The sequence below is a fragment of the Physeter macrocephalus genome, chromosome 14 (genome assembly GCF_002837175.3).
Source record: "Physeter macrocephalus isolate SW-GA chromosome 14, ASM283717v5, whole genome shotgun sequence".
Taxonomy (NCBI): domain Eukaryota; kingdom Metazoa; phylum Chordata; class Mammalia; order Artiodactyla; family Physeteridae; genus Physeter; species Physeter macrocephalus.
Genome location: NC_041227.1, coordinates 46,700,813 through 46,721,357, shown reverse-complemented (window position 1 = coordinate 46,721,357; position 20,545 = coordinate 46,700,813). Strand labels below are relative to the sequence as shown.

Below are 20,545 nucleotides of genomic sequence, written 5' to 3'. Positions count from 1 at the left end.
CCGTGTCCCCTGCATCGGCAGGCGGACTCTCAACCACTGCGCCACCAGGGAAGCCCTCCTTAGTTTTATTTATTCCTCCAGGTCTCCCAAACACTGTCCTGTCTTCTTTTTGTCATGCTGTACTGTACTTTTGTCAACATTTCTTATTCATTTTTCATTTAAAACCGCCAATACCTCCTTCTCCTTCCTCTTTCTAACACCTAGGATACCTCCCAACTCCCTACCGCCCCATCCTTCCAGATGCTCAGTGTCAGACAGCAAAGATTCTCAGTAATTATTTATTCATATGAAAGAAGGGAGGGACCTACTATTTTACAAAGTTATCTCATCTAACATCATGACTCTGTGAGGCAGAAATTATTGGCATCAGCTCTAATTCTCAGATGAAAATCTTAAAGCTCTAAGAGGTTAAAAGTAACTGTTTATATCTGGAAAGTGAAACAAACTCATTTAAAGCCAAAATAATTTTGTTTTTCTATCATGCTGGCTCCAGGAAGCCTTCCCTGACTGCCAAGAACTCTGCCTTTTGGGCACCATTTTAGAGTTCAGATATTTATCCTTTCCTTTATTTCTTTTTTCTACAATATATTTAACACTTATTTGGTATTAACATATGTTGTTAACTAATGTGTATGAGTATACACTTCTTCAGATAAGTTGTAAATCTCCCAAGAGACAATATATTATGTCTTTTTATAACCTCTATATTTAGCGCAGTGTCCTATATTTAAGGTACTCACTGAATATTTGTTGATTATTTTGCCTAACTCTTACAAGACCATGAGCAAACAATTATATTTCCTCTCTCAAAAGGAATAAAAATACCTATAACTTTACCCTCAGAAAGGTGTGTTGAGACTAAAATTTTCTATTTTATCATGATGTGGCCCAAAGAGGTAAGTTCACCAGAGAAGATGCATATGTCTAGGAGTATGAGTGAGTTTGCAATAATGACAAAGATGTTATTCTAAAGATTGCCTTAAAATTCTCAATACACTACTAATTTTAATTCCTTTGAAAAAGAAAATGATTTATTAATGTGTTGAGGGTTGGCCAAAAATCATGTGAGAATTAAGGTAGAAATCCAAACAACTGACAATTAAGTGTTTTCTTTTACTATAATATGTTTTATTTTACATCCATGTAGAACTAAGTCTAGGATGATTACACAAGTAAAGTCATGTGACCGCTTTTATATGTATAATTGTTAAAAAATTTTTTTAATCTAATAATTGTGCTGTTATGTAATGAAAGAATAAACTTCTGGTCATTTTAATTTTATTGAAGTATAATATAATTTAGGAAAGAGCATAACTTGATAAATTTTCATGAACTGGGCACACATGTGTAACCAGCACCTAAATCAAGAGATAAAATATTATCAGCATTCCATAAGTCCCCCTCTTGCTCACTTGGGTAGTTTTTAGCTTTAGGTTTGTAGGAGTTCTTTACCTATTATGGATAGGAATCTTTTGTCAAAGATATGTATTTTGAATATTTATTCTCACCCTTTTAATGGTGTTTTAATGTCCCAACAATATTGAATCCATATTATATAATTTTACTTTCACTTCCACACACAATCGTCAGTCAAAAGAATTCTCTAACCATATTCCCCCGTCCTCTTAATGTAGTTTGGGGGACGAAGGCAGAAATAACAGGAAAAAGATTTGATCCTAAGTATTTTCAAAAGGATTCCTGTCTTAAAAACCCTTAAGGAACAGTTTTTCTGGAACTACAAGATCTACTATCATGAGAGCTAAAGGGAAAGAGCCCAGAAACCCATTTCCCCAACATGACTGCCATGAATTCCTTTTGGACCCCAACTTAATACATTATGCCTTAGGTCAAGTCCAAGTTCATCCCTCATGCCTTCTCTGGTTGTTTTCTATCTCTTTGGAACTTCTATTGCATATAATCTGTTCCTTTCCCTTGGACCAGTCACCAGTCATATCTGTCACAGCACTCGCCATGCCCAAAGCCCCTCTGTGGCTGAAGGAAACCAGGAGCAGTGATGTTAAAAGGTAAAGATGACAGGATTTGGATTAGACAGCACCGGAAATTTGGTTAAGTTATGAAATCCCTCAGAGGCTTATTTTATTTGAAATGGTTAATAAAATATGGGGGTTGTGAAAAATCAATAATATAGTGCATGTGAGGTTCTGGACACAGTGCTGAGTGCATAGAATAAAAACCTATTATTGGTAGTAGTAATAATAATAAGGTGATGACCTAGCCACATTTTTTTTTTTTTTACTCAAGAAAGCAGTTGTGGGTTATACTTTCTCAGGAGTGACAACTGATTGAGTGAGGAATAGACACTCAACCCAATGGCACCCATCCATGAGTCAACCATGGTCCATGAGATGGCCTGGCCCAAATAATTCAGTGGTCTACAATTTGTTACAGACCATGGTAATTATCTCAACCAATCATACTGACTTCTTTAGGAAATGTGACCCACTAGTTGCTATAGAATGGAGAATGGAGTCTAGTTGGCATGAGAAAGCCCATCCAGGTTGTGGGAGATGCAAACATTGCATCTGAGTTTCTAATAACTTCCAGCCTAAATTCCCAGCCAAAGAACTCTGTGACAGAGGCTTAAAGCTAGTCACCAAACTAATTTCCTCTTCTACACCAGCCACAGAAAGACCACATTTCCCAGCCTGCTTTGCAGGAATTTGACAAATTTTTTGGAATTTGACAATTCCAGCCAATGTATTGTAAGCAGAAGTGATGTGCTTTTCTTCTATGCCTGATGCATAAAAACTCCGTGTAGGTTGATTTTCCACACTCTTTTCTATTCTGAGGCTTGATGTGATTGAGAACAGTAACTCTGGAAGCAAATGCTAAAGATGGCAGTCACAACATGAAAGGAGCCCAGGTCCCTGATTCCTGACTTAGAATTTCTCATTCCTTACGTGAAGCAGAAATTAAACTATTACATTAAGGCACTGAGATTTGGGAGTTTATCTTTAGAACAACCAGTATTACCTAAACCAATACTTTCTCCATAAATGTTCCTTTTCTCAAGCTGTTGAAATGACTCTCCAAACTTTGCAACCAAACCAAGGCAAATCACAACAACAATAATCTTCTAAAGGCTTATGAGAGTTCTTAGATTTTCATCTCATAACATCAACCAACTTTTCAGGTCTGTGTGACTTGTCTTCTCCAGCAAGAATATAAAATCCATTCAACTCTCTGTTGCTCCCACTGGCAACCAATACGCCCTACTCATAGTAGATACTCATCCTGTGCTTCTTGACTGATAAAGACACTTGGGTCACAAGATGATGATTTAAGCCGTCAGCTCAGAGAGGAAGTACTTGAAACTACCCTTGTAATATCCATTTATTAATAGGCAGAAATTTAGCTAGGAAATAGAAGTAGTTAACAACCAGCAAATCACTGACTGACAGACTCCTGTGTTTCCCTAAAATTCCTAACTTAGAAATTATCAATAGTAGAATACATGAGTTGTTTGAGCAGAGAAAATAAAGCCTGCAGTTAAAACTTGATAAATACAAAAGAAGGGGGGAAATTTCACCTTTTTCTCAAATGAATGAGTATCTAGAAATCAATTTCTATTTCAAAAGGTCTTATTAGCTTTAGATCATAATGTTATAGCACATCAGAGCGTAATGCTGATAGCTAAATTTGCAATAGTTATATATTCAGCTATAACTGCTCAGAGAAGTCAGGCTTAAAAATAAAATGTGAAACCTGAAGATCAAATGTTTTCCCCCCACTACAGCAGTGGCTTTATTTTACATTTGAGCTCAGATTCATCATTTTGAAAAGAAACACTGTACTAAATTTCTGGAATATATTAGTTGAGATTCAAAGACTCACAGGGCAGTTGAAAAACAGGAATTACAGCTTGACTTTGTCTACTAAGATGTATTTGTTATAGCTAAAGATGATTCAGTGGCTAAAATCCTCTAATGTTTAGGGAATCAAGAAATTACATCTGAGTTAACTCTCTTCTATCCTAAATGTAATGATTGCATATTAATTGATGGCTTCTACATGAGGTATATAGAAAAAGCAATAAACTTTTGCAGTAAACTCTCTTGACAAATTGTTTTTGTCCCTAAAGCTCATTTGACCATGGCTTTTTGGATAATGTTGTGATATGTTGAGATCCTCTGATGAGAATAATTGAAAATAATAAACTCTTAGGTTGAAAGTGAAACATTGACACAAACTGTTAATTTTCTGATATAGAGTGAAATAGACTTAAGAATGTTACAACATGCTGATAGTTTCCCCATTAGAAAGTTGACAAGAATATAAAGAAAACTGTAGGATCCTAGAGTGGCCCTTCATTTATAATTTTAAATGTGGCATTGACTCCCCTAAACACCCAATTCTTCTCCTAGTTTTTCTTAAATTCTAATTTCATCACAAGTCCTTTTACCAGAACTTCTTCAGTCCCAAATTCTTCATTTTCATTCATCTCTTGGTTAGCTGGGTTTTATTGAAAAGTGAAGGGATTAGCCTGTACATGAAAAAGGAACTCTCCTCTCTTTGAGATAAAAGAGAGAAGAATGAGCAGATGAAGTTCAGTTTTTAGGTCACAGAGGAGGATATCAGGAGAATATCCACTTAGGAGTCACAGTTATTTCAAAGGTGTAGGAGGTAAGGTCAATTCTTAGAGTGAGGGAAGTGGTGCTGGGATGGGGGCTTCAAAAGAGATAAAATTTTGTGCTCTGCAAATGGGGATGGGAGGGGATGCTGACAAAGGACTGGTAATGACTTCTGGCCAGTACTGAGGGGCCAAATGGGAGAGCATGGATTTATAGCAGCAGCAACTGAGTCATTTTCTTCAATAGCACTCAAGTGGGGGTGGTGGAAGTAGGGAGAGAAGGAAATGGAGTTTTAAAAAATGGAATATCCATAAAATAGAAGAGAAGGTTAATTGGGATTAGTAGTGAGAGAGCTGAAAGGGAGAAAGCTATGGTTAGTGAGTAGGGTGTTGAAACTTAAGACTCCCAAAATTGAGCATTTCCAGATAATGATGAGGTCCATGGAGGTGAGTTACCAAAGCCAAAAAGAGGTGAAGGTGGTCAAGGAGCTGAAAGTCAAATGCACAAGCATCCATCCTCATGCACCTCAGTTGGGCCATAGCTAAATAGCATTGCCAAGGGAGAGTGTGGAGAGAAAACGAAGAGAAGAGGTTCTAGCACAAAATCTTGGAGAACTTTGGGCATGGAGGGAGAAAGAGGAGACAGAACTTGGACAGTTAGGGATATGGAAGATTAATTGAGAAAGTGCAGGGCTGTGAAAGGAATGGAGATGAGGAATAAAAAAGAAAGAATGGGGCAACGGTGGCCACTGGTTTTGGAGATGAAGTCATTGGTGCGATTGGAGGAGGCACCTTAGCACATGGAAAGAGGAGAAGTACAATATGTTGGTTTGGGTCCCCAGGAGCAGTCCCTGGGACAAGGATTAAATGCAAGTTGTTTATCAAAGGCATGATTCTAGTAAATACCGGTAGGGGAGTGGGGAATTGAGACCCGGAAGGGAAGGCAGGAATTAAGGGTGTATTACAGCACAAGTTGTCACTGTGGATAACCGGGAATCAATCCCACCAGGAAACTCTGGGAGATGGTTTAGAACACGTCTGAGAGTCGTCCTGCCTGAGGGGTGAGGGAACTGCGGTATTTATATGCCAGTTGCAATCAGATATTGTTTCATGATTGATAGTTTTTCCTGGGTGACGTTGACTCTCCAGCATTTTGACTTGGCAAATGCTCAAACAGAGCAGAATTTGGCCGCCAGAGAAAACTCTCAGACAAATAGATCCAGAAGCTTTCTTCATACACTAAATGCTAAGGCCCAAAGGGATGTGAGCAGGACAGTGATAGTGTCTGTGACAGGAAGGAAGCCAAATTGTGAAGTCTGCAGTAAGTATGATGAAGTAGACGTATCATGTGTAGACAGTTCCTTCAAAAAATATAGTAGTAAAGGGAGGACAAGAAGAAAAGTATTATTATGGTGACAAATTTATGTGGTTTTAATGATTTTCATGATAATGGTTTCTAAACACTTGTCAGACCACTTGGAGATTGGTACCCCACCAAAATACTGTGACATACTTGACTGATTATTCTAACTGATTTATCCAGACTAATTTAAATTTTAACAAATAGTAACTGAAATTATGGAGTTACAGCCTGTCAGAGCAGGTAGAGACCTTGGAAAGGCATTAGTTTAACCCTTAATTTTATACATGAGGAAACGGAGATCAAACATGATGTTTATGTTCCCAACTATTTGCAATGAGCATTGGAACCCTGTTGCTCCCTGACGGTGGTTCAGACGCTGCATCATCAGAACCACTGCATCAGCCTTTCACGCTGGAAGAGAGAGAACCAGATTGAGGGGGATTTCTATGAGTGATTAGCCATATAAACCAACCTGTTGCTTACCAGTTCATTTCAGGTCCTCCTGGTCTGCTTTTCTCAAATTTACCCCTAAAATTTTTACAGATTCCAGTTTCCCAAACGAAACTGGGAAAGTTCTAAGTTCAGGGATTCCACACCACCAACAACCTACTGGGGAATTCCCTGGCAGTCCAGTGGTTAGGACTCTGGGCTTTCACTGCAATGGGTCCGGGTTCAGTCAATCCCTGGTCGGGGAACTAAGATCCTGCAAGCTGCATGGTGCAGCAAAAAAACAAAAAATGAAAAACAAAAACCTGTTGGATTAACACTTGATAAAAGATAGAATAGGAATTTTATATTTCTTTAACTGCCCCCTTAGTGATGAGCACAGTGCTGTACTTTTAGCAAGCACTTAATAAATATCAAAATCAATGGTTAGAAAACATTCTAAAGGCTTAGCATTATCATCAGATGCTCACTAAATGACAGACAGATGTGTTATGAGATACTGCAATCAGGAAAACCACGCATGTGAGGAAATGTTATAAGAATATCCTAATTTGTATCTGTGTTAAATGACTTCGATTAATTAACTACCATTAATAGCCTAAAATTTTGTGACTTAATGAGAAATTAAGAAGCCAATGACAGAGGAGAACAAGGAGATCCACAGATCCTATCTTTCCTTGCCCTTAGCTTGTTCTTCACTTCTGTGAAGAAGGGAAAATATCAGTTTCATCAGAAGGCTATCAGTTCTCTTCAAAAATGAGGGAGGTTCAAACATAAGAAGGTAGTTGGCATGAAAGAGTCAACTCTAGTCAGTTCCTGTTGACTGTGTTTCTAGGGAGTGTCAACCAGGAATGGGAGACCAAGAGAGAGTTTGCAGAGCCTAAGATGGGGGGAGAAGGATGGGAAACAAGCCACTGTGGATCTCTTAAAGTCCAGGGGCAGCAACATGGGGTGGGGTGCAGAATCAGGCCAAAGCGAACCTTGGAGAGTGTGTCTCCAATGAGCTTGGAACAAAGCAAATTTGGACCCAGAAGTTGAAGCCCAAAACAAGCCATTCTGGCCATTAACTTAGAAAGGAGGAAAGGACCAAAGAAAAGTTATGGAAGTTTGAAACCAATGGACAAACAAAGTAACAGGAGCACTGTCATAGCGGAGGAAGCGCAGAAGCAGAAGAATATTCCGTTCATTCAATAAACACGTACTTAACGCATTCAATAAGCAAGTATGATATCAGGCACTGAGACACGGACTTGGGGACAAGTAAGAAAGTTTTTAGATATTAAGGAGCGATCAAGCTCCAGTGTGCAAACCCTTTTCAAGTCTTTGGTTGTGTCACATTTATTAAGTCCCATTGGCCAATGCAAGCCATATGGCCAAGCTCAGAGTCAGTGCAGGAGGGAACTATCCTAAGGAATTGATACAGAGAGACATAAACAAACGAGGACCACTTCTGCAACATTCTCCTACCGAAGAGTCTGGGAGTTACAGCATTTCTGAGTTATCCCATCCAAGGGTGAGGAAGCTAGGAAATGTAGCCACCAGCTCCCATTCTTCCTCGGTTGAGGGTTACACCTGAGGGGCATCAAATCCCTTGCACTTCTGCTTGCCCCAAGCAGGCCAAGTCTGCTTCCACAGTTAGAGAACACCCTCAGGCAGAGGGAAGCATGAAGACCGTGGCATGTACAGGCACTGTCTATAGGGGACCTCCAGGGTAGGTAAAGGGAATGCAGGAAGGGCATCAAAACATCATCTGCTACACAGAAGGCACAGGTTAGATAAAATACAGAAATCACAGACAAGTAGGAGTGCTTTTTATGAGCAAGCAGAGTACTGGCAATATGTTTTGTGAGAGATCTGTGATATAGGACATGTGAAGCAGAAGGGAAGACTTCACAAGGCAGGCAGTGCCAAGTTGAGGTGAGTTTGCATTGAGGCTCATAATTTCAACAAATTAAAATAAAAGGGGGTTTATCGAGGATGGTACAGCACGTGAAACAAAGTGCACTGGAATTTTAGAAGGATATAATTAGTGTTGCCTGACTAGACAACATTTTTGGGAGATGAAACCAAAAAAGTGGACTGAGGATGGTTCATGAGGGGTCACCCACACCATGTTAGGAGCGTGGATCTTGTGGATAAGTAGGAGGAGACACTGAAGGATACTTGAAAAGTATAGCAGAGTGGCCATATACAGGTAACCCTAGAAAAACAAGTTGAGCTAGTAGTGAAGTAGAGGGGCCTGGATCTCCCAGCCTTGTTCCTTTGTCCTAGGGAATCATTCATATCCTGGAAGCAGGTATCACCATCCCTTTAAACAGATGTTGCTACTAGGGAATCATGCCTTTGATCCTACTGCCATTGGCTGATGACATCAGGGATAATAATAGCTTAGTTATTGTCTTTGAAGCCACAGTGGATGGCTGGTAGAGGCAGCCAATTCTATGCATGAAATTTATTCCAGCTAAGAACAAAATCACTAAATGCATACTACTTCCTCCCGGACACACAGACACATGAATCTAAAACAAGCCCCCTAACTTAGAAGCCAAAAAGAAAAGCCAGGACAGTAATGTCATCCCAGCACACCTGATAAGTAGCTTAATCCCTGATATTCCAAAGGAAGAATGCATGTTCTTACATTTTAATTTCTGAGATAATACATGGAAATTTTGCCTTAGGTTAGAAAGGAACCATTTGTGAATGAGGCTGAGGGTCAGCTATTCTTCACCTATCTCATTGTCTGACTGTCATTTTAGACTTGATATAAATAAGTTGTGTAGGTTCTTTGGAGTATATCATTGTTTGAATCCCACTGTGGACCAGTAGCTCCATTCCACAAAAACAAACAACCCTGGACAACACAAGCCGTTTCGCATTTTTGTGCTCCTGGTCATAGGGAAGAGCAGCTCTTAGAATCACAGAAGAGAGTTGAGTGTTGTCCATGGAGAACAATACCTAGGAGAAGCATAGAAATGGGCAAGGTGGGCCTAGAGCCAGGTGTCCTGAGTGCTGGGTCAAGGATTTTCCACTCTCCCCTCTCACTTCCCCTCAGATAGCTAATTCCTCCCTTACAAATAGCTAATCCAAAGGAACATCCATCCATACAGTCATATTTTATTGACAAGTTTTTATTGAGCCCTGCAGAGATAGAGCACATTGAAAGGGATGGGTTTTACAGACAGAAAGGTAATGTATTTATATTTATGTGCAACAAAAAGCATATTATAGTTCTCTAGACCAGTTTATAAGACTTCCCCTGATCTGATGGCTCCATCCAGTCTCCTACAAGTTACCTATTTTATGTGCTGGGGTGTGGAAAACTCTGTTTAGCAACTGGTTTCTGGTTCTATACCCAAAGGACCTCCTCAGAGCAGGCTAACCTTACAATATGCCCTGATAAGTTCAGGCTGAATAAGATTCTCTGTCACATCTGGTTACTCAAAGAAATGAGTCCTCACACCACAGGCCTCCTTCCGTTGACAGAGGAGCTGGAGGCGCAAATAAACAATTAGGCTCCTCTGCTGTATAAGCGGCATATGTTCAAAGGAGCTGTCAAGCCTTCCACCCCTCTAGTGAAATCATATTTACTTTATTCATCTAAATAATGTGGCTTATTTGCCTTCAATATGAAATTGTCTTGGCCTGTTTCTTGTTGATTGATTTTTATGAGATAGCATATTTTTTTGTGCCTCCATATGCCTCTCTGCTAAGAATGGAATGACTTCTTATTGAACAGTTCCAATTATTATATCCTTTCATAGTTTTAGAATCATTGGGTATATTCAAAATGCCCAGCTCCTCATCTCCATTTTATTCACACCCATCTAGGCCCCTTCAAAAAATAAAAGGAAAAGAATGATAAAAATAAATAAAAATAATAAATAAAAATTAAAACAATAAAAGCCACATACTCTATATTCCATTTCCAACAGTTTGCTCTCCGTTTGGGTAATTTTAGCAATTGGAATCCACTGAAATGGGCTATATTATTTTTAAGACTATTTTTTAAAAGCCACTTTAAGTGGACAACAATTAAGGAAGGTACAGAGATTTCTCATATACCCCTGCTCCTACACATGCATACTGTCTACTTTTATCAACATCACTCACCAGAATGGTACATTTTTACCAAAGATGAACCTACATTGACACATTATAATTGCCCAAAATTCATAGTTTACCTTAGGGTTCACTCTTAGTGTAAATTCTGTAGGTTTCGACATGAGTTTAATGACATATATCTATCATGATAATATCATACAAAATATCTTGACTTCCCCCAAATTCTCTGTGCTCTGCCTGTTCTTCTCTGCCCCCACCCGCACCCCTGGCAAACATTGATCTTATTTTTTCTTTGCACAGTTTTGCCTTTTCAAGAATTTCAGATAGTTGGACTCATTCAGACTTTTCCGACTGGCTTCCTTTGCTTTAGTAATATGTCTTTTTGTGGTTTGATAGCTCGTTTCTTTTTAGCACTGAATAATATTCCATTATCTAGATGTACCACAGTTTATTTACCCATTCATCTACTGAAGGACATCTTGGATGCTTCCAAATATTGACAGTTATGAACAAAGCTGCTATAAACATCTGTGTGCAGGTTTTTGTCTGAACATGAGTTTTCAGCTCATTTGGGTAAATACCAAGAAGTGCAATTGCTGGATTATACGGTAATAGTATGTTTAGCTTTGTAAGAAACTGCCAACTGTCTTCCAGAGTGGCTGTGCCATTCTGCATCCTCACCAACAATGTATGAGAGTTCCTGTTGCTCCACCTTCTCACCAGCATTTCGTGTTGTCGGCGTTCCAGATTTGGGCCATTCTAATAGATGTGTAACGATGTGTCATTGTGGTTTTAATTTGTAATTCCTCATGACATACGATGTGGAGTATCTCTTCATATGCTTATTTGCCACTTGTATGTCTTCATTGGCGAGGCATCTGTTATGGTCCTTGACCCATTTTTAAATTGGGTTCTTTGTTTTCTGATTGTTGAATTTTAAAAGTTCTTTGTATATGTTGAATAGCAATCCTTTATGTATCCTTTGCAAATATTTTCTCCCAGTCTTTCACTTGTTTTCTAAATTCTCTTGATATTGTCTTTCACAGTAGTTTTTAATTTTAATGAAGTCAATACTTGAACAACTACTCAGTGAGCTTAAATTGTTGACCCAGGAAATCGTGAGCTAAATAATCGGTTTCTGTTTGGAGCTACTAAGATTTTTGGTGGTTTGTAGCACACATTATCATGGTGATACAGGACTGAAACTCAAGTGCCTGAGAGGCTTTCTCCAAGGCTAGAGAACCTTAATGAGGACCCCTGCGGCTCCTCAGCCACCAGAGCCACAGACTACCTCCATGGGTTTGCTTATCTCTCCAACTCTCAGTCACTAATCATGTTCTCTGAGCTTCTTTGTGAATCACCTAAGAGCCTGACAACAGAGGCAATTAATGTTGGTCCTGTGGAGGCAGAAGACAAAGGAAGAGTCTTGTGCAGGAGAGGAGGTGGTCTTTCCCTGTTAGTCTCCAGACCCATTTTTTACCCATCTCTTTTTCAAAGCAAAACAGAAAGAGGTAAGAGTATTCAAATAGCTGAGATGTGTGATCCTAGGTCCAAACTTTAAGGACGAGGAACTTTGGTTGGGGGTAAGATGCAACCCAGTACAGGTGAGCATTGAGAACCTGTAAACAAGAGCTTGTTCAGGCTGAAGCATGGTTGTAACATAGGCAGGACTATGCCTTCGGTGCCCCTCTCCTTCCTCTCTCAATTCTCCCCTCTTCCTTTCTGGCCCTAGGAACCTCCATCCTGTCAGCAAATCTCAGTGAGGTATTTAGCTGACCATGGCTTAGGGTGTTACCCACCCCCATCCCCCCAGAGATAACTGGACTTTCGTGCAAGTATTCAGTACACACACACACACACACACACACACACACACACAAATTAAAGTTAGGATGGGGCTGAGTGGGAACCTTTTAATGCTATCTCAACCACACCAGCTGACACTGCCTCTCCCCCAGAAGTTCTCAGGGTCCCCCTTCCTCTCTCCTTCTCCCCTTTCCTTACCTTCTCTTGTCTAATGCACAGCTGCTATCTCCTTATTTCTATCCTTCTTTCTTTCTATAATATTATATGTTTCTGTCAATTGCACAATGTAGTTTTCCCGTGTGTTTCCTCATTGGCCTATAAGTACCAGTAGGGCAGAGCCTGGGACCCCACCCCCCTCCACCCAGTTCCCTTTCTCCCTCATCCTTATTGCAAAGTGCAGTCCCCCACCCGTAAGAGATTGCATGCAATCGGGGAAATTAAGAATGGTCTCAGGAAATGTCAGTAAATTGCAGAGCCTAGCCCTCCCTGTAAAATGCAGGACCCCTAAATGAAATTGACAAGCAGTTATCAGCTGAACCAGTTTCCTATCCTTGATGTATTGTTTTGTTTCCCAGTTTTTATTCCTTGAACCTCTTGACAGCAGCTCCCCTTGAAAATAAAATTATAAATTTCTTCATATGTGGAATGAAATTCGCAGACCAGCGTCCAGGGGTTGCCTGAGGGGAAAGAACTCTGGTCTAGAGGAAGGTGGTCAGTAGGTTCCAAGAGGATTTAACACGCCTTATTATCTGTTCACAATCGGCGGCCAGTTCCCTGGGGTTCCTGGCTGTTGAGGAAAGCGAGTGTGTGGGTTCAGAGAGGACCTTTAGCTTGGAGCCATGGTTATCAGTGGGAGAAGGAGGCAGGCGGGACAGAAAAGAGGCAATGAGAAGCGTTGCTGGGATCCATAAAATTTCGCGGCATAATGAGAATTTCTAAAAACTGCAAGTCTGAGTTAGCAACGTTATTATACTGTCACCCAGCCTGAACCTTCAAGCTGACAATTTGCTGTGAATTCTTCTTTCACTTCTTTTTTTCTCCTTCCTTCTGGAACCATGTGTATTTTGCCTTAAGACAGAAAGGTGATGGTGTAAAAGAAAACAAGTGTGTGTGTGTGTGTGTGTGTGTGTGTGTGTTTAAATGAAGGAAACATTTGAGAATATACTAAGTGTTGAAATATATGAGACGTTTCTTACTGGGACACAGGTGAGGGTTTGGGGACCTAAGATTGCTTTTAATATGTCTTTTCTATTTGGAAGATCAGCATTCTACTTAAGAAACGGAGGAAGGCACAAGCATTTCTTCACTGAGGTCTGTGTGGGCAGCAGGTACCTTGCACTACTGTAAGGCACACGGCATCTGTCTTTCCCTGCCCATGATGAGCTTGTGCTTGCACATTATCTCCCCAGACAGTTGCTTCTCAGAGGCTCAGAGGGCAGTGGATTTGGGGTCTACACTCCAAAGACAAGAGGCAAAAAGGGCTCAGAAAAATAACCAATGCCTGCAAGTTAATCTTCTGTTAAGTCTGTGGTCAGTCAGTTTACCTGTTTATTGCCCGAGTTTCCATTTTCAGCTCTATGAGACCAATTAACTCCATTTCTTCCATAGGCAAGACAGTGCTTCTAATCAAAGAATCCCGGGTCGTGGGTCCCAAGTGCACCACAGAGGGTCACTCACCAGCCTGGCTGTCCTTGAGTCGCACTCCTCCTTCTCAGGAATTCCAGCCTGCAATCTGTTGGATTCATAGCCAGGGTTATCAAGGGGGACGGGACATAGAGGGGGACGGGACATAGAGCAAGACAGCAACGGAAGCGTTGGGTGGGAAGCGTCTGGAGTTACAGTCAAGGAGACCAGGGATTTCCGCTGAGAGCTCCCTCTTGGCTGGGCAAGTCCTGCCCCTCCCTGAGCCACAATGTCTTTCTCTATGAAATGAGGCACTTTGACCAAGCCAGGGGTGCCACTCAACTGCCTTCAGTTAACATAACCATGTGAAGTGACTTCAGTATGTGACAAAGGGAAGTGGTGGGACCTCCGGCTTGAAATTTTTAAATATATGGCCCTCTTAAGGGCATTCAAATTTAATTTTAAAAGTATTTTTACATTTTAAAAACTTTCAATTTGGGAATAATTTTAGACTTAAGAAGTTGGCAAAAATTGCACACAGATTCACCCATGTTCATAGCAGCATAATTCACAATAGCTAAGAGGTGGAAGCAACACAAGTGTCCATCATCTGGTGACTAGATAAACAAAATGTGGTACATACATACCATGGAATATTATTCAGCCTTAAAAAGGAAGGGAGTTCTGACAGTGCTTCACATGGATGAACCTTGAAGATATTCAACTGGGTGAAATAATCCAGTCACAAAAGGATAAATATTTTATGATTCCACTTATATGAGGTCCCAGAGTAGTAATATTCTTAGAGACAGAAGGTAGAATGGTGGTGGCCAGGGGCTGGAGGGAGGGGAGAATAGGAAGTTATCATTTAATGAATGTAGAGTTGAACGTGCAGGATCAAAAGAGTTCTGGATATTGATAGCGGTGATGGCTGCTCAACAATGAAGATGTACTTAAAGTCACTAAACTGTACACTTAAAACTTTAAAATGAAAAATTTTTATATTCTGTATATTTTACCACAATAAAAAAATTACTCTTTTTTAAATGGCAACAAAGTTCCCATATACCCTTTATCCAGCTTTCCCAAAGTTAACGTCTGACAAAACCATAGTACAATTTATCAAAGCCAGGAAAAACATTGATATAACACTATTAATTAATCTACAGATTTTGTTCACAGTTTTCCAAGTGTTCCACTAATGTCCTTTTTTCTGATCCAGGATCCAATCCAAGATATGTATTACATTTAACTGTCCTCTCTCCCTAGTCTCCTCTGCTTTCAAAAATTTCTGCAGTCCTTATTTGTCTTTTATGATCTTGAAGAATTTGAAGGGTACTAGCCAGTTATGGGTTTGCCTGATGTTTCCTCCTGACTGAATACAGGTTATATACTTCTGGCAAGGAAATTATGTAAGTGATGTCTCCTTCTCAGTGCATTGTATCATGAGGCACATGATTTTGATATGTTTCATCCGTAGCAAGGTTAACTTACATCACTTGGTTGAGGACGTCTCTGCCAGGTTTCTCCACTGTAAAGTATTATTTCTCTTTGTTTATCATTATATTTCCCCCACTAATTTTAGCATCCTTTGGTGACACTTGCCAGCCACAATTATTTATGGTGTTTCCAAATGGTGATATTCAATTTCTGTTCATTACTTCTACTTTTGTTAATTGGAATTCCACTGTAAGAAAGAGTTTTCTATTTGCCTCTATTTAAATTTAATTTTTTTTAAAAAATCAGTAAAACAGAGCCAGAACAATGTCCCTCCAAAGCTCACTGGTGCTCTACAGCCCCAAATTTCCTTTCTTGTGTTAAAAATTCTCAGATTCTTCATGCCCTCCAGAATAGGAAGTAAAACTCCAAGTTCACACCACCTGACAGTGGTCATAAGCACAAGTCTTTGGAGAGCAAAAGATAAGCACACTTACATTTTCTTTCCTTCTCCCTCCACCCTTGCACCTTTTTGATCAAATCTTACCATTACCCTGAGTACATCAACAGGGTTAAGTAGAGAAAACATTCAAGAATGACTGAGCCTGGAAAAATGCACATGAAATATCTATGTTTAATTCTCCCTGAAGAATGTGTGTTTTTTTTTTTTAAGTGACATGTCACTTTAAATTATTTATTTATTTATTTATTTTTGGCTGTGTTGGGTCTTCGTTTCTGTGCATGGGCTTTCTCTAGTTGTGGCGAGCGGGGGCCACTCTTCATCACTGTGCACGGGCCTCTCACTGTCGTGGCCTCTCTTGTTGCGGAGCACAAGCTCCAGACGCGCAGACTCAGTAGTTGTGGCTCACGGGCCCAGTTGCTCCGCGGCATGTGGGATCTTCCCAGACCAGGGCTCGAACCCGTGTCCCCTGCATTGGCAGGCAGATTCTCAACCACTGCGCCACCAGGGAAGCCCAAGAATGTGGTTTTTAATGAACAGGAACAAAATCACAAATGCTACAGTGTTCTAAAAGATTTTTATTTGCACACCAGACCCTTAGCCAAACTTGCTGTGCCCTTGAAGTTCATCTAGTATCTGCTTCTCTGGCCTCAGGCCCCCTCCTCCTTTGCCAGGAATGTCCCTTGAGGGCCTTTATCTGGGCTGCTCCAGGCTGGTGTCACCAGCTGACAGACAGAGCCAATATTATTGTAGAGTTTCAAGTCTGCACAGTCCTAAAAAATGAAGGAATAAAACATTTATTTCAGCTAGCTATTTGTTCCTGTTATCCATTGCTGAGTAACAAACCAACCCAAAACTTCTTAGTATAAACAACAACCATTTTATTATGTTCATGGACTTGGGATCAAAGATTCATACAGGGTACAGTGCGGATGGCTTGCCGTGGTCCACATGGGGCCCATTTAATGGGTGATGGTCTGTAGTTTTCTCTTCTTGTGATATCTAAGAGAAGAGAATGGAGAACTTGGTGTGGGGATGAATAAAAAGGGAAGGCTCCATGGAGGAGAAGAGAAGATTAAAAGATGGTTAAAAACTAAAGTAATGGAGGAAAGAATAGAAGGTTTGGGGGGAGGGGAGGTGAACGGCATTACATAAGAAAAGGTAGGGAAATGGGGAGGAGAAGTGACAGGGAACCAGAGCGCCAAGTCTGATAGGGGGTTAGCAGGGGTTTTCTCACATACATTCCCATCCCAGGGAGCCCCGGCATGCACCCCAGCTCTAGGGTCCCTGTTCTAGGGCGCCACCAGAAGCTAACCACGCCTGTGTCTGTTTGACTCTCCACAGCTCCCCTTCGCTGAAGGCCTGTATCATTTTTATCACCATGGCCTGGCAAAGGCCAAGAGGAGACGCAGCCTGCACCATCAGCAGCAGCTGGAGAGAGACCCCAGGGTGAGTTTTCCTGGAAACCTGCCTTCTAACCTCTGCTACCGCAAATGAGCCCATTGTGGGGGTGTACAAGGGAGCAGGCAGGAATTTTGAAGTAAAGGCACTTGACGTGTAGGCCAAATGGATCCCTTGCAGAGTGGTCCTGGGGACTCTGCTCCTCTGTCTTACGCGTAATAATGAAACCCTCGATCGGCCAGAGGTGGGGGAGTAAACAGGAGTACCACCTCTTTTCTGGCTTTTTCTCCTGCATTACCGTGTGAGGACTGCTGGTTGCCTGGGGACATGCTTTAGCCTGCGATGGACGGGAAGACACCAAGCAGTTTAATCAGTCATTTTCTGGATGGTTTCTACTGGTGAATCCACATGCTCTGAGGAGACTGCTATGCCCCGTATGGCCAGTGAGCGATCAGCTCACAATAGGCGGTGGGCTTCTCCGTGTCCAAGCATGACTGAAGCCACAAGACCTGCTCAGCCCCTCTTCCCACACTGTTCTTTCTGATCTAAGTTACCCCATGCCCCATGTCTTCTGGATGCTCTTGACCCCCACTTTTACCTCCAATCCTTACCTTGCTCTTGGACACCAGCTCTCATTTCCTACTCCCTTTCCCCTCAGAAACCTAAATTCAACTTTTCTTGTAACCAAACTTCTCATCTTGGCCATAAAGCGGCTCCTTTTCCAGTGTTCCCCCTTCCTGTTTTCTCAGAATAAGAACTTTGGGCGTCGTTGAATCCTGACTGTCCCCCCCTCCTCCGCCCTCCCCACACTCATTCAACTGGGAGATTCTGATTTCTCATATGCAATTCACCAAGAGGGAAATTAATAATCCAGGCAATTTGCTCTCTGTACACTGAAGGCTTCATACCCTCTTCCCCAGGACTTGGGCGACAGTGGATGTGAAGAGGGTCAGACGTTTGAGTTAGAGGTTTAACATGAGACTCCTTTGGAGCCGATGGAATCTAGAATCATTCTTGTGGGGCTTTTCATGTGAACATCTGACTGGGTTTAATGTGGCCTTTAATTAGGAACGCAGATGAAACAGACTCCCCCGCAGATCACCAACTGACAGGCCACAGGCAATTTTCCTTTACCTCCTCAACCCAGGGGATCCCACATTCCCTAGAGTGAAAATACTGCTCTGAGAAGCCACTTTATCTCTGCTTTTGCAGTAAGATCCAAGCTGCCGGTGCTGTCAGCCCATGCCCAGCATTAGTAAAGGGTCTGTTGTAGAAGCTGGCACCATTACCTAAGGGAGAAGCTCTCGTTTCTGTCATCACAGCCTTGGCCTGGCTGTATCAGTGCAGTGTCTGGGGATGCCCTTGAGAAGCCCTGGACAGGGATGCTGCCTGTCTCACCTGTGGACCCAGAGTGGGTACCAGCAGACAATGACCTCTCTGGGGCAAGTGACACTGGTTTTCCCTATGCTTCCTACCTGCCCCGTGATCTTACCCTTTATGGCCAATTTTTTACTTTTATTTATATAATTCTTAAAAGTTCCTTTGGCTTCTTTTCTTCCACAATTAAACACATTGCCCCGAGATCATTCAGAGAAGCACATAAAAGAAATTGGGGCAGAAGGAAAGTGGTGCTTAAAAGGCTTGGATAGGGAAAGAGAACCAAGGAACAGTGAAACTAAGAAGCCATTGTTTGGTTCAGAGAGACTCCTCAGGCCCATTAAGTTAAGATTTTCTTATTTTTGCACTTACTAGAAATGATATTTGAAATGCTGAAGTGTAGAGTGATGTTTATGAAAGAGAAGAAAAGATGGGATGGATAATAAGGAAGGAAATCATGTATTGGTGATTCCAATCATTTGTCTTTCTCCCCAAAATAGTATCGCTTTTAACCAAAAGGAGCGTCCATTCCCCATTGCCCATTATAAGGTCCCGGTAGCCATCTGCCTCTACCTGGTGGGGGTATCCATGTACCTGCCCACAAAGACCAAGAGAAGAGAGCAGCAAAACTAAGGTCGTAAATCTCCCGTATCTTTTATCTGCCTTCTCATCAAGGTTAAATGTCAGGGCTGCTGTCAATAATAAAATCATTTTAGGAAAAGAAATAAAGCATAAAACCTCATAATTCTTTGCAAAATGAAAAAAAAAAAAAAAAAACAAGAAACAGAAAACAAAAAACCCTGCTAGTAATGACTGCCTTGTTCCAAAAAAAAAAAATTAGATTAAGGCCTCAGTCTTTCCTTCAGGATGTTCTTGTGGTCACCTAATTTTGGCATCGGCTGACAGGAATCGGGTGACTACTCTTAAACAAAAAGCATTGATGATGAGCAGTACAACAGCAGTGTTATGAGGATTCTGGAAGCCCTGTGGGTTTCTAGACCTTAAACTAAGGGCAAATATGTCGAGTTAGGATACCTCAACGTGGGGTTACCCAAGCACGTTCAAACAGGTTTCAAAAAGAGAAGTAAGTAGACGTATAGAGAGGAAAGGGGAAGGATCAGGTAGCTGAAAAGGATCCTTTTGTCTCTTGCACAGACGTTGCAAGTTACTTTTCATGAATCAAGATCTTAAGAGCAAGTTGTTTTATCCTCCTCTGAAACACGTTGTCTCCTAGGCTTATCAGCTTTAATCATGCTCGCAGCCCCAGCTTCCTTCTTCCCCTGTCTCTGCATTACTTCCTGGCCTCTCTCACTAGCTGTCCCCTGGCTTGTGAACGACAATACAGAGCCCAAGGAGCCATGTACATAAGTCCGGGAGGGTTTCAGCTTCTATAGACTCTCTGGGCTCAATCTACCTAGGTAGCTTTTTAGCCAAAGAAACTGCGAAGTTCTCCTATCAACCCAACAAATAGAGAAGAAAAAGATAGAGGACCAAGCTTACTTTTGGTTTTGTTTTGGCTTCAGAACAGAAATTTCAAGGATGTTTGTCCCTCATTTCACGACTAACTTTTATGTTTAAGGAAAAGGAGAAAACGACTAGAAAGGGATCACATGGACTCTTTGTCCAGGCCAATACAGGGCTGCTTTTAATATCTTTATATTTGTTCATCAATATTCAGGGCAATAGCTAAGAAAAAGATTCTGGTGCAGACTGTTTTAAAGGTATTCTCTTGCCTTTCCATTTCTTTCTGCTAAAAAGACTAGCATAATACCGTGTAACATCATTTAGATGCTAAAAAGCAAAAACTGTGTCTTTTTAATTTCTGGGTGTCTCTGTATAGTGCAGTCCTGAGCACACAGTAGATGCTCAAAAAGTGACTGTCAAACGAATAGATGGATGGTTAATGATTTTTTTCAGAGTTTTAATCTATGAAATAATATTGTTCATCTCATCTTAGGTTTTCATTGCTATTCTAAAA

The 20,545-nt window shown here is 41.1% G+C and overlaps 1 protein-coding gene across 1 annotated transcript in view; it reads left to right on the top strand.

Moving 5' to 3' along the window:
- Positions 1 to 20,545, top strand: part of PCSK2 (proprotein convertase subtilisin/kexin type 2) — a 208,090-nt gene that overhangs the window by 3,585 nt on the left and 183,960 nt on the right. Inside the window, exon 2 of the mRNA XM_007100354.2 lies at positions 17,134 to 17,238. Within this exon, the coding sequence (XP_007100416.1) occupies positions 17,134 to 17,238 (105 nt within the window). The remainder of the gene's footprint in view (positions 1 to 17,133; positions 17,239 to 20,545) is intronic.